The sequence below is a fragment of the Anomaloglossus baeobatrachus genome, chromosome 2 (genome assembly GCF_048569485.1).
Source record: "Anomaloglossus baeobatrachus isolate aAnoBae1 chromosome 2, aAnoBae1.hap1, whole genome shotgun sequence".
Classification (NCBI taxonomy): Eukaryota; Metazoa; Chordata; class Amphibia; order Anura; family Aromobatidae; genus Anomaloglossus; species Anomaloglossus baeobatrachus.
In genome coordinates, this window is record NC_134354.1 from 297,126,048 (window position 1) to 297,141,001 (window position 14,954).

A 14,954-nucleotide genomic window follows, 5' to 3' on the forward strand; every position below is an offset into this window, starting at 1 on the left:
CGGTCGGTCTGTCTCTCCCTCATACTCACCGATCAATGGCGCGGCGCTGCACGGCTGTCACACTGCGGCGGCTTCTCCTGCTTCCGAAAGTGCCGACCGCTCATTATTACATCTCATATTCACTGTTTCCCCCGCCCACTGGCGCCTATGATTGGTTGCATTCAGACGAGCCCCCACACTGAGTGGCTGCTGTCTCACTGCAACCAATCACAGCCACAGGTGGGCGGGTCAATATTGTGCAGTAAAAAAAATAAGAATTTTAATAACAAAAATGACGTGCGGTCCCCCCAATTTTGATACCAGCCAAAGTAAAGCCATATGGCTGAAGACTGGTATTCTCAGGATGGGGAGCCCCACGTTATGGGGAGCCCCCAGCTTATAAATATCAGCCAGCAGCCGCCCGGAATTGCCGCTTCCATAAGATGCGACAGTCTAGGGACTCTACCCGGCCCATCCCGAATTGCCCTGCTGCGGTGGCAATCAGGGTAAAAAGGAGTTAATGGCAGCCCATCATTGCCACCAAGTCCTAGGTTAATCATGGCAGGCATCTATGATATACCCCCCATAATTAATCTGTAAGTTAAAGTAAACACATACACCCAAAAATTCCTTTATTTGGAATAAAAAAAAAACCAAAAAAAAAATTAAAAAACCCCACAAAAACAAAAAAACACCCTCTTTTACCACTTTATTAATCCCCAAACACCCCTCCAGGTCCGATGTAATCCACACGAGGTCCCATGACGCGTTCAGCTCTGCTACATCGGAAGCTGACAGGGAGCGGCCACAGACCACGACCGCTCTCTGTCAGCTCCACGGAGCAAATGATGAGAGTCGCGCTATCAGCGATGATGTCACTCAGGTTACCCGCGGCCACAGCTGGATCCTCCAACAGTGACAGCAAGTCACCCGAGTGACTGAAGAGAGCCACGCGATCATCGGTACCCTCACTCAGGTGATTTGCGGTCTCGGGGCTCAGTTCAGTCACTCAGGGCATTTGCAGTCACCGGTGAGTCCTTCACCGGTGACCGCATATCAGGCCGCGGCACACAGACAGAGCCGCGTGATGACAATGAAGTTGGGTGAAGTTCATCCAAGTTCATTCTGATCGCGTGGCTCTGTCTCGTAGCCAGACATGCTCTACGGAGATGTAGCAGAGCAGAGTGGGACCGCACTGTCAAAAATGCATCCAAAATGCATTCAAAACGGATTCAAAATGCATCCAAAGTGCATGCGTTTTGGATGCATTTTTTATGTCAAACGCAGTATTTACAGTTGTCAAAACGCTGCAATTTATTTGTCAAGTCAGAACGCAGCGTGCGCGCACATAGGCATAAACTGTGTGCACTAAATACCGTAGAAGTGTAAAACTGTGTGCACTGACCACCGTAGAAGTATAAAACTGTGTGCACTAAATACCATAGAATTGGAAAACTGTGTGCACTAATCACCGTAGAATTGTAAAACTGTGTGTACTAACCACTGTAGAAGTGTAAAAACTGTGTGCACTAACCACCGTAGAAGTGTAAAAACTGTGTGCGCTAACCACCGTAGAAGTGCTGTTTGGGCTCAAGCAATGTCAGCACTGCTGTTCCTGGTGGGTGATATGATATTGTCAGAAGCAACAGTCATGGGGTACAATATGACATATCCCACTGGGAACAGCAGTGCAAAAAGCACTGGAACAGCCCCACTGTGTTAAGAGAGGTCACATGGTTTTAATTTTCTATGGGGCCTTAAAATGATCAAAAAGTAATTTATGTTTTTTTTAATAATAATTTTGAAAATAACAGAACATTATGAAAGTTTGCAAATCCCTTTATTACGGGATCTGTTCTCATTTCTATAAAACAATTGCATGTAAGTGGCTTCCAAACCCCTGATTTTACCATCTATTTGTCTGCCTTTAGATGAACTGATCTCAAAACATACTAATTTGGAGTACAGATGATGGCAATGAAAAGGTTAGCTAATCACATGCATTTTTGTTATTTTTTTTTTTTTACAAGAATGAACAAAAATCTTAATAAAATAATTTGCAAAGTTTAATAACTTACAACGCACATAATATGTGTGAAGATAGATAGATATATACACACACACACACACACACACACACACGAACACACATACATACACAGTGTATCAGTGTGTGAAATTAGTATTGAACAGGTCACCAATTTTGTAAGTAAATAGATTTCTAAAGGTGCCATGGATGTGAATTTCTCAAACTGCACAACAAATTGTATGGTCCATTTTCTAAAGTTACCCTTGTGGAAATAAAAAATAAATAAAAAAAATGTAGTTAAAGCAATATGTTAGTGGTAAAAATGTATGTTTTCATTTTCATGGCTCAAAGTTATTCTGTGAGCACCTGTCAGTTGATGGTGCTCACCACACATCCAGATAAATGCCTTGAGGGGTCTAGTTTCAAAAAAGGAATTGGATGTGGGGGATTGCCACTGTTTAGGCACATTGGAGGCTTTGCAACCGCAACATGGTTTCTGCTTACCAACATTGCGCTCCAAAATCTAATGGCGCTCCTTCCCTTCTGAGCCCTGCCGTGCGCCCAAGCAGTAGTTTACCACCACATATGGGGTATCTGAGAACTCAGAAGAAGTTATACAACAAATTGCAAGGTCCATTTTCTCCTGTTCCAATGGGAAAAACTAAATTTGGGGCTAAAACAACATTTTTTTGAGAGAAAGTAAAATTTTAATTTTTCCCATACACATTGCTTTAGTTCCTGTGAATCCCCTAAAAGGTTAATAAACCTCTTGGAATGTGGCTTTGAGCAGTTTGAGGGGTGCACTTTTTTTGAAAATGGTGTCATTTTTCGGTATTTTCTATTACATAGGCCTCTCAAGTGACTTTGAATCTGATGTGGTCCCTAAAAAAATTTGGCGTTCTAAATTGTTAAATAAATGAGAAATTGCTGACAAACTTTGAACCCTTCTAAATTGCTAAAAAAAACAATATGATTCAAAAGTGATGCTGATGTAAAGTAAAGTAGACATGTGCAGAATGTTATGTATTAAACTAAATTTGTGTGATATAACTCATTGGTTTAAGGGTAGGGTATCAAAACTGAAATTTCTATTTTTTCACAAATAAATGTAAAAAATTTGATCAAAAATTTACCACTGAATTGAAGTACGTGTCACGAAAAAAAAATCTCATAAGCATTGGGATCCACTTAAGCGTTCCAGAGTTACAACCTCAAAGTGACACCGGTCAAAATTGAAAAAAATTGTCTTGGTCAGGAAGGTGAAAATGGTTACCGCGGTAAAGGGTCAAAGAAGCACTGCTGGTATTTTTGTCCCACTAAACCTATGGAAATGTTAGTGTAAAGTGTCAGTGTGTTAATATCCTCACCGATTGCTGTCTTCTCCAGTATCCAGCACCACTCCAGTCCTCTTCTGAGGCGCTTGACCGCTCAACTATCTGATTTATGTAAGTCTATAGAGTCAGAACGAGGCTCCATAGACTTACACTGTAAAAGCGTCTTACAGCTCACACAGAGTTAGTGTGATTCATAGAGTCGGAATCGCCATCACGTGTATTGTATCAAGGACTGGAACGCAACTGAATACCGGACAAGAGCAGCGAGTATATTAACACACTTACAATACGGTACAATAACATACACAGGTATATAAAAAAAATGTAAAAAAAATAAACAAATTAATGGGAGTGGCTGTTAAGCAGTGGTTGTCCAATAGCTATAACTATTTTAACTACACTGTGTGCAGAATTATTAGGAAAATGAGTATTTTGATCACATGATACTTTTTATACATGTTGTCCTACTCCAAACTGTATAGGCTTGAGAGCCAACTACCAATTAAGTAAATCAGGTGATGTCCATCTCTGTAATGAGGAGAAAAGTGTGGTGTAATGACATCAACACCCTATATAAGGTGTGTTGAATGTCAGAAGAGAGATTTGACAGTCTGAAAAGTCCAAAATTGTGAGATGTCATGCAGAGGGATGCAGCAGACTTCAAATTGCCAAACTTTTGAAGCGTGATCACTGAACAATCAAGCGTTTCATGGCAAATAGCCAACATGGTTGCAAGAAGCATGTTGGGCAAAAAAGGAGCAAAATAACTGCCTATGAACTGAGGAAAATCAAGTGTGAAGCTGCCAAGATGCCATTTGCCACCAGTTTTGCCATATTTTAGAGCTGCAACATTACTGGAGTATCAAAAAGCACAAGGTGTGCCATAATCAGGGACATGGCCAAGGTAAGGAAGGCTGAAAAACGACCACCTTTGAACAAGAAACATAAGATAAAACGTCAAGACTGGGCCAAGAAATATCTTAAGACTGATTTTTCAAAGGTTTTATGGACTGATGAAATGAGAGGGACTCTTGATGGGCCAGATGCTGGATCAGTAAAGGGCAGAGAGCTCCACTCCGACTCAGACGCCAGCAAGGTGGAGGTGGGGTACTGGTATAAGCTGGTATCAAAGATTAACTTGTGGGACCTTTTCGGGTTGAGGATAGAGTAAAGCACAACTCCTAGACCTACTGCCAGTTTCTGGAAGCCAACTTCTTCAAGCAGTGGTACAGGAAGAAGTAGGTATCGTTCAAGAAAAACATGATTTTCATGCAGGACAATGCTCCATCACATGCATCCATCTACTCCACAGCGTGGCTAGCCAGTAAAGGTCTAAAAGATGAAAAAATAAATGACATTGCCCCCTTGTTACCTGATCTGAACCCCATAGAGAACCTGTGGTCCCTCATAAAATGTGAGATCTACAGGGAGGGAAACCAGTACACCTCTTGGAACAGTGTCTGGGAGGCTGTGGTGGCTGCACGCAATGTTGATCGTAAACAGATCAAGCAACTGACAGAATCTATGGATAGTAGGCTGTTGAGTATCATCATAAAGAAAGGTGGCTATATTTGTCACTCATTTTTTGGGTTTTGTTTTTGAATGTCAGAAATGTTTATTTCCAAATTTTGTGCAGTTATATTGGTTTACCTGGTGAAAATAAACAAGTGAGATGCAAATATCTTTGGGTTTTAAGTTGCCTAATAATTCTGCAATAGTTACCTGCACAAATTGATATCTTCCTAAGATAACCAAATCTAAAAACCCTCACTCCAACTCCCAAAAATATTAAGTTTTGATATTGAGTCTAAAATACAACTTTCCTAATAATTCTGCACACTGTGTATAAAGCCTTTGAAGTGCTTGCATTATTTTCCACTATGTCAAACATTACTCATTTACTTAAGTCAGTTAAGCGGTGTGAGGGCATGTTTTTGGCAGATGGTTATTCAGTAATATCATTATGCGCGATATGTAATTTTTTTTTAAATTCCTTATTTATTTAGAAACCATCATGACAATAAAATACAAGTCATTGGACCTAACAGCCCATTTGCAGTAACACGGTTGTGCCCAAAACAAAGTGTACAACAAGACCTCCAGATAATGGAAAAAAAAAATAACGACGTACAACCCGTTCTGAGCATATAAATATTCAAGGTTCCAATAAGATTTTCTTAATATTTTACAAACTTAAACATAATATAATTGTACAAGTCTTTAGTCTCACTATACTTTTGAGACCTGATGCTCTCCGAGTCGGAGAACACCCCTTGGGGAACGTGGAAAACCAGGGGTCAGAGCTATACAAACTCCAGGCATTAATGACATAATACACTGAGCTAGATCCAACGTCTCACGTCTGCTTCCTCTCTTTCTTTGAGGCAAACCGGAAGGTCTGTCAGCTGTAACCAGGTGGGGATCTCAACTACAGGCGTATCCAAAAAATGGAAAAGGCCCTCCAACTCCTCCGGATGTTTCAGGAGGAATTGTTCTCCATTATATCGAACAATAAGATGAAATGGTGAATGAAATGGGTGACCCTATCTGTATGTTGCTCCTTTCTCTTTAATTTTTTGTAGCACTGGCATAAGTGGACATCTCATGTAAAGGGTCCGGGAAGATACATCAGGGAAGAGCTTTACTTCTGACCCCTTGTACGAGACAGTCCCATGGGCCCAAGCATTTTTCAATACAGCCTCCTTGTCAGTATAGTAGTGTAATCTGCATAGGACGTCACGTGGAAAGGCATCATCTACAGGGCCCTGACGATATACTCTGTGAACTCTGTCAAACACGTATCAAGTGTCCTCTGTATCTCCCAAAACTTTGTTGAAAATTGAAGTGACTGTCTTGGAGAGGGCTGTTGTTGAAATATTCTCTGGGAAGCCTTTCAGTCGAATATTTTTCCGCCTCCCTCTGTTCTCCTGGTCGTCTAACAGGATGGCGATATTTTGCATATGCATTTTGGACCTGGAGAGATCTTGCTCCAGCGTATTGACCCTTTCATACAGAGCAGATACATCCTCCTCTACCACAGCAGTGCAGGTGTTAATCAGGTCAATGTCCCCTTTTACAATAGAGAGTGCCCTTTCATGTGCCACCTCCATCTTGGCCATGAGAGAGTCCAGATCATTTTTGGTAGGGAGCACTGATCACAGCTGTAAAATGTGGTATGTATCCACTGCAGACATGATTGGGTTAAATCCATGCAGGGCCTGTCCTCCATTATGCTTCCCCTGTATGTCTGGGGTCTGACTCCCTTGGATCCCCTCAGGTATTATCTGGTCTGCCAGGGGGACCATGCTCCCACTGCCCTCAAAGAGTGCCCTCAACTGCTCTGTATGCAGATTCACCTTTGCTATTTTGTATATACACAATAAAGAGCTTTGCTGGATTTACCACATATGTATATATCTTTACATGTCTCTTTCAATTTTGATGTTCCCAGAGACTTGCCTCTGAATGATGTACCGGATCCTGCCTTTTGGCAGATCTGTTATACAATAATGAGTTTCTATATATGTGGTTTTCCATATGCTCCCTGCGCCGATTGATATATTCATTTTTGCCGTTCTGTTACATCCAAGGTGTGCCCTGCGTGTGCACACCACCTACGGCGATTATTTCAGCTTTCCGCTCTCTGAAAGACTCCCCAGTCTATGCACTGCGCAAGCGCCTATGTGGTGCTTCACTTTCCGCACCCCGCGCATGCGCATTCTGTATAGTTTGCCATCTGTAGTCTTTTGGCCATTGTGCCTTCCCATTCTTCTGTACTGCGCATGCGCCACATGCCGCCCTCAGTGAGGATCACGCACGCTCAGCTACTGCACAGGTGCGTGGATTTACTTCATTTCACACACACACACATATATACATATATATATATATATATATATATATATATATATATATATATATATATATATATATATATATATATATATATATATATATATATATATATATATATATATATATATATACATATACACACACCCACACCTTTTTCCTGTACTTGCGTTACTCTCCCTGATTAAGCCACAATATGCGTCGGCCACCCACTTTGAGAGGCATATTTGATCTTGCCCCTTCACACACCATGTGTGATTGACTGACCCTGTGCTCCCCATTGGTGACCACCTTTGTTTATACTGCCTCTTGTGTCATATATTGGTATTATGCCTATTATTTTGAAAATTTGTTTTTGTGACCTCTAGTTGGTGTAACTGCAATTTTATTTATCACCCCTGGTATATGGTGCTTGTTGGACTCAGCTCCATCTGTTATAAGATTGCACCTAGCTATTTACCTTCCATGCCTCCCAGCATTGGATATATATATTTCTAATATCTGTGCTATAGTGCTTCTTATATCTGCCATCCTTTGGGATACATGTGCTGATATCCACCGTCGTCACTGTGGTACTGCATTTGATAACCAAGCATTGTCAATTGGGAAATTTTCTTGTATATTGGCTAAATCTATATGGGTATATTTGTTTCCATATACCTCTTTATATTCTTTATTTACCAAAATTAGGGATTGTTATCTTCATCTCTGCAGTGTTTTTGTATATTACAACACCACCAGAGGAGCATATGACACTTCATACTGCACCATTATTGGGTCTGTTTTTGCCACACTATATATATTATATATATATCGTTGTTGTAACATCTCGGGCTTGGCTCCGCCCAGTGGGTGTTGTTTTCATGTCTGTTTTAAATGTTTTTAACATGTCTTATTTGTGTATTGAATAAAGGTGCTTTCTTTATATATCGTTACCTCTTGGTGTGCCCCTGATTCTTTGTGCAGAATCTTTTTCTCCCCTTTTTGCCCAGTGCCCTCAAAGAGGACACCCCTGGGGAATGAATCCCCACTCACCGCTCCAGAGTGGCTCTCCAGGTCATGCTGCGACTGTGGGGACTGGAGCTCAACGCAGCCATCTTCCTGCACAGCCCTTTCAGCAGCACCCGCTCCTGCTCTTCCAGGACTCGCCGACATCTAAGGCACCCGACGAGCCCAAAGTCCCGACGGTAAGGTGTCTGCTCCCCTCTGCTTCTCATCCGCCTGCACAGCTGCTGCCGTCACTCCCGCGCTTCCACCACATGTTTTCACGGTTCCATGCAGTGGCTCGGCCGCCGGCGCCATTACTGGTGCAGGCCCGGATATCGGGGAGGGCTTCCCGCCTTTAATAAGGCGATCCGCCTCTGCACTGCTGCTTCGTAAAGCGGGGGGCACACTCTGCGACCTCGCATTCTTCTTCCCGGGCATTTTCAATTACCCCAGGTGGGGATTTAGCTGTGAGCTGTCGCCTAGGTCTGTGGAGGTCCTGGAGAACACGTCCTCACGCTACCATGGTCAAGCCACGGCCCCATGTAATTTTTTTTATTGCTCTTGACCTACACTGGGTACAGAAAGTATTCAGACCCCTTTAAATATTTCACAGTTTCATTGCAGCCATTTGGTAAATTCAAAAAAGTTCATTTTCTTCTCTCTTGTCAGAAAAAAAACTGAAATGTTTGCAAATTTATTAAACAAGAGAACCTGAAATATCCCATGGTCATAAGTATTAAGACCCTTTGTTCAGACACTCATATTTAAGTCACATGCTATCCATTTCTTTGTGATCCTCCGTGAGATGGCTCTACTCATTCTTTGGACTCCAGCTGTGTTTAATTAAACTGATAGGACTTAATTTGGAAAGGCACACACCTGTCTATATAAGACTTCACAGCTTACAGTGCAAGTCAGACCAAATGAGAATCATCAGGTCAAAGGAACTGCCCAAGGAGCTCAGAGACAGAATTGGGGCAAAGCACAGATCTGGCCAAGGTTACAGAAGAATTTCTGCAGTACTCAAGGTTCCTAAGAGCACAGTGGCCTCCATAATCCTTAAATGGAAGAAGTTTGGGACTAACAAAACTCTTCCTAGACCTGGCCGTCCAGCCAAACTGAGCAATCGTGGGAGAAGAGCCTTAGTGAGAGAGGTACAGGAGAATCCCAAGATCATTGTGGCTGAGTTCCAGAGACGCAGTAGGGAGATGAAAGAAAGTTCCACAAAGTCAACTATCACTGCAGCCCTCAACCAGTCGGGCCTTTATGGCAGAGTGGCCCGACGGAAGCCTCCCCTCAGTGCAAGACATATGAAAGCTCACAGAGTTTGCCAAAAACCACATGAAGGACTCCCAGACTATGAAAAATAAGATTCTCTAGTCTGAAGAGATGAAGATAGAACTTTTTGGTGATAATTCTAAGCTGTATGTGGGGAGAAAACCAGGCACTGCTCATCACCTGCCCAATACAATCCTAACAGTGAAACATGGTGGTGGCAGCATCATGCTATGGGGGTGTTTTTCAGCTGCAGGAATAGGACGACTGGTTGCAATCGAAGGAAAGATGAATGCGGCCAAGTACAGGGATATCCTGGAAGAAAACCTCTTCCAGAGTGCTCTGGACCTCAGCCTTGGTCGAAGGTTCACCTTCCAACAAGACAATGACCCTAAGCACACAGCTAAATAAACAAAGGAGTGGCTTCAGAACACCTCTGTGACCATTCTTGACTGGCCCAGTCAGAGCCCTGACCTAAACCCAATTGAGCATCCCTGGAGAGACCTGACAATGGCTGTCCACCAACGTTCACCATCCAACCTGACGAAAGTGGAGAGGATCTGCAAGGAAGAATGGTAGAGGATCCCCAAATTCAGGTGTGAAAAACTTGTTGCATCATTCCCAAGACGACTCATGGCTGTACTAGCTCAAAAGGGTGCTTCTACTCAATAGTGAGCAAAGGGTGTGAATACTTATAACCATGTGATATTTCAGTTTTTCTTGTTTAATAAATTTGCAAAAGTTTCTACATTTCTGTTTATCTGACAAGATGAGGTGCAGAGTGTATATTAATGAGGAAAAAAAATGAACTTTTTTGAATTTACCAAATGGCTGCAATGAAACAGTGAAAAATGTAAAGGGGTCTGAATACTTTCCGTGCCCACTGTATTTGTAAATCGGATGCCATTATAGCCTATGGGTGACTGATGCCACCGTTAAGCCTTCTTTCTGTGGAATAGTGATAAAAAAAACAAAAAAAACAAAACACTATTGAAAAGCCCACTTCACATTTGTTTAACAGATGCCATATATAAGCTTCTGTCCCCCACGGACTATTTATATAACAAGAAAAAAAGAGCAACAGATTTATTTTTTTACCTACAAATGCTGGATGGAAAAGCATAGTCTACTACACATTTTTTCCTCAGTATACTAATGTACTCTATAAAAGCCAGGTGAAAGCCAAACTGAAATTCTTTTGCTCTTGGGCAATTAATAACTTACATGTATTTCAGGACCTTTAACAGCGCACACTAAAAGTAAGTCAAAGATATGGTGTAAACAGGGTTTAAAGGGGTGGTCCGAAGACAAAAGGAAATTTCATTCGAATCCCTATCTATTTGATGTTATAATCTAAGCTACTTTCTTTCTAATATATTGTATTAAAAATTCCCTACCATTCCTTACCTATAGTATGCGCTGTGAGGCCTGTACCGTGCATGGCGGCCGCTCCGTTATCTGCTCAGATCTGTAATCACCTGGCAACAAAGCATGCCGGAGACTAGTAACGCCCCGCTGGTGACATCACTGTTCTCCTGCATGCCGGGTATAGACATCGCTCTGTTATGGGCTGATTATTACAGATCTGAGCAGATAACAGCGGGTGCTGGCATGGTGCAGATCGCACAGGGAGGGAAAGAGCAGGGACACAGCAGGGGGGAACAGACCAGCCCCTGAAACAAGAGTCAGAAGAGGAGGCAGAGGCTGCAATCACTGCCAAAGACTGCCTCCTGATGCCACTTTGCTTGAGCATGTACTGAGATTCTCAAACGAACTATAACCAGACAGGAAAGAGAAAAAGAACATAGAATAGCAGTTACATAGTGTAGGTAGAGAATGGTACAGAATTTTTATACAAGTATTATTAGACGATAGCATCAAATAGATAAGGATTTAAATGAAATATACTTTTGACTTTGAACCACCCCTTTAACACTGGCAGGCATCCCAAGAGGGTCAGAATTGCAATATAATGAATAAGACAGGTACTGGAGGATTCCCTTACTCTGAAAGGTTGCGATTCCAGCTCTTCTGTATTCTTGTAACCGTTTTATTTCTCTGCGTAGTTCAAATTCCACTACAAAAAGAATTCAAAGACATTAACTGCTTATTCCTATATTTATCGATCAACCTCCAAAGAATAAGCCGGTTTATAAGCAAAATAATGATACCAATTCATGAAGATCTACTTCTGGTTAGTTAGAAAATGTCAAAGACAAATAAAAATAATGGGGAAAGAAGCTGGTACTAGCGTTAATAACCAAGTAAATGACTGTTTACACTACCCAACCGGCGGCACTAAATGACAGCCAATCGGTAAATCTTTACTGAGGGGCACTTGGTTGATACCAGTAGCAGGTTTACTGCAGTAAATGATGCACACTGAATGATTTGTGGTAGACTGCTCAGTACACAGTCTGCTATGGTCTGCGGCAGTGCGAGTCCTGTTTACACATGATGATGCAGAGCTGAGAACGATGATGTTTTGCACTGTGCAAAAAAACAATTCATCTGATGAACAAGCAAAGCGCTCGTTTATCAGGTGATTGGCAGCCTGTTTATATGGCAAGATAACTGTGAACCCTTGTTTACAATGATCTTTTAGTGTAAATGCAGCTTACAGATAACCTGACTGCTGATACATGCTGCTTAATCCATAGGCAGCATATATCAATAACTATATATCAAGAACTGGCTGGATGATATTATACATACATAGCGAACTATGAAACGCTGAGGCATTTAAGAGAACAGTTTAAAAACCAGCGCACCCCTGAAGTGACAGGTATCTTCCTGCGGGCACTTATTGGGAGAGACCCATCACTCAAGGACAGAGGGAAGGCAGAATCTGCCGGGGACCCACTTCTCTGACTACTCCCCTGTGCAGCTTGGGCCTTGGTGGATGTTAAACTGTTTTACTCTGAAATGCCAGTGTTTCAGCATTAAGCAGATATGGTTGAAATCATACAGCCAGGGAGTGATAATTGTTGCCTGATCAATGGGCAGCATGCATCAGCTGTCAGGTTCCCTTTAAAGCACCACTTCAGCGTTTTCCTTTTATTCAGTGCTGGAGTAGCATGTTAAATGTACGTCCTCTGTCCCAGTCATACACTCAACTTCTGGCAGCCTAACCTCTTAGGCTGCTTTCACACATCCGGCTTGAGCTCTGCGGCTCAATCCGGCTGTGCAAGCTATGCAACGGATGCGGTGAAAACACCGCATCCTTTGCATAAGTTTTTCCTTTGCGGCCAGTCCGGTTTTTGCCGCTTGCGGCATGCTACTGAGCATGCGCAGTGGTAAAAACCGCATGCAGCGGCCGGATGCGGTTATTGCCACATCGCGCCGCATCCGGCCACCATAGGCATGCATTGAAAAATGCGCCGCATCGGCTGAATGCGGCGCAATGCGGGTTTTTTTGCCGCACGAAAAAACGTGCCAGGCAACGTTCCATCAGGCTGCTGCATCGGATAAATCTGCCGCATGCGGCAAAAAACGGATGGAACGCAAGGCCTTGCGGCACAATGCGGCACTAATTAAAGTATATGCAGAAAAAACGCAACCGGCAGCAAAAAAAAAAAAAACGCTTGCGATTTTCCTGCAAAGTGCCGGATTGTGCCACATTGCAGAAACCGGAGGTGTGAAAGCAGCCTTACCGACACTGCTCCAGTCGTGACCGCAACATTGTATCATTTGTATGTAGAGTGATTTTACATTATTTCTTTATAAAACAGAAAGCTGTGGTATTACAACCAAAATGTAAAAAAAAAAGAAGACTGCTTACGTGCATGGCCCTCGATAAAGCGATCATATTTCGGTGCTCCTAAAATTCTAGCGAATCGCCTCATTGTTTCATACAGCTCTTGAATATCTTTGGAATATCTTCTTTCTAGAACTAAAAATAAATAATTGTTAGAAATCCGTTTAGAGTAAATAAAACAGCCCCACGTTATGAATTGGAATCCACAAATTTACTTAACAGGGGAAAAAGACTAAACAGAAATCAGTGGATCAAACATGAACTTCTCGTACATAGTGAACACATGCACTGTTAGGGGTACTTTGCACGCTGCGACATCGCAGGCCGATGCTGCGATGTCGAGCGCGATAGTCCCCGCCCCCGTCGCAGCAGCGATATTTTGTGATTGCTGCCGTAGCGAACATTATCGCTACGGCAGCTTCACATGCACTCACCTGGCCTGCGACGTCGCTCTGGCCGGCGACCCGCCTCCTTATTAAGGTAAACATCCCGCCCCCTCCTTCCTTCCGCAGAGCCGGCGTTAGACACGGTGACACAGGTAGGAGATGTTCCTCGCTCCTGCGGCTTCTCACACAGCGATGTGTGCTGCCGCAGGAACGAGGAACAACATCGTACCTGTCACTGCTGCTAAATTATGGATATGTCGGACCCTACACCGATGATATGATAACGACGTTTTTGCGCTCGTTAATCGTATCAAAAAGGATTTACACTCCATGATATCGACTGCGACACCGGATGTGCGTCACTTTCGATTTGACCCCACCGATATCGCACCTAAGATGTCGTAGTGTGCAAAGCCCGCCTTATACACAAGATCGCTCTGACTCAATTCCTTTCATCTCAGTTTATTTAGGATAGTTTTTGTTTTATTACGCATTACTGGTGCAACAGGAAAACAGCCGACATAGCCATACTAGGGCTTGTTTACTGTGTACCAGCAGTATTTTTTTTGTAAATGGGGCTATTTAGTGGTACACGTGTTGGGAAGTTTATTTTTCGTTTTTTTGGGAGGGGTTCAGTTCAGATTTACATTATATTGTTATTCAGAATGGGTTGATGTTTTTATGTGGAGTTAAATACGATTTTGTGGTATGCTATTATTCCATTATTTGTTTGGGGATTTTGAATGATTTGATTTCAATTTACTTTTTGTTAATCCCACTAAGGGATCTGAACTCAACTTATTGGGAAGCGGTCAACAGTGTTTGCTACAACATCTGAGAGCCACATGATATAAGCGGCCAAGACCCCAATTCCAGTAATGTGCAGCTTACTGGGCTGCTTGCTGCAGTTTTGCTAAAAATCACTGTTTTATCCACTGCATGTATACCAGTTCTCTAAATGCTGAGCACTGTATAACCCATGAATGAGTTCTCTTAAAATCTCAGGCAATATGCTCACCTTTCAAGCAATAAATGTGGTGACAATGGGTGAAGCTGAATGAATAAACCAATCAATCATTCAGACAAGATTGAGCCAGCACAGATATACAACATTGTGCAATCCAATGGGCATCAAGAGGAGTGAAGTGATGCCCATGAGGTCAGGATTACATGGTGCCATGTCTGGAAAGCTTTTCTAGTAATCAGTCAACGAGCCTTCACATTTATAACACATTTCCCTTTTAATAACATTTTTCACATACATTTTTTAAATACCCTTAACATATCTTAATATGCAGAAAATCACCTGCATAGAATAGATTTAAAGGAGATCTGTCAGGTTTCCTATGCTCCCC

At 42.4% G+C, this 14,954-nt stretch overlaps 1 protein-coding gene across 2 annotated transcripts in view; it reads right to left on the minus strand.

Annotated features, from left to right (window-relative positions):
* TADA2A (transcriptional adaptor 2A) overlaps positions 1-14,954 on the minus strand; it is a 187,145-nt gene that overhangs the window by 66,043 nt on the left and 106,148 nt on the right. For both annotated transcript variants that reach the window (XM_075333839.1, XM_075333840.1), the window contains exons 10-11: positions 13,238-13,348; positions 11,462-11,533 (exon numbers count right to left, since the gene is read on the minus strand). In XM_075333839.1, the coding sequence (XP_075189954.1) occupies positions 11,462-11,533; positions 13,238-13,348 (183 nt within the window). The remainder of the gene's footprint in view (positions 1-11,461; positions 11,534-13,237; positions 13,349-14,954) is intronic.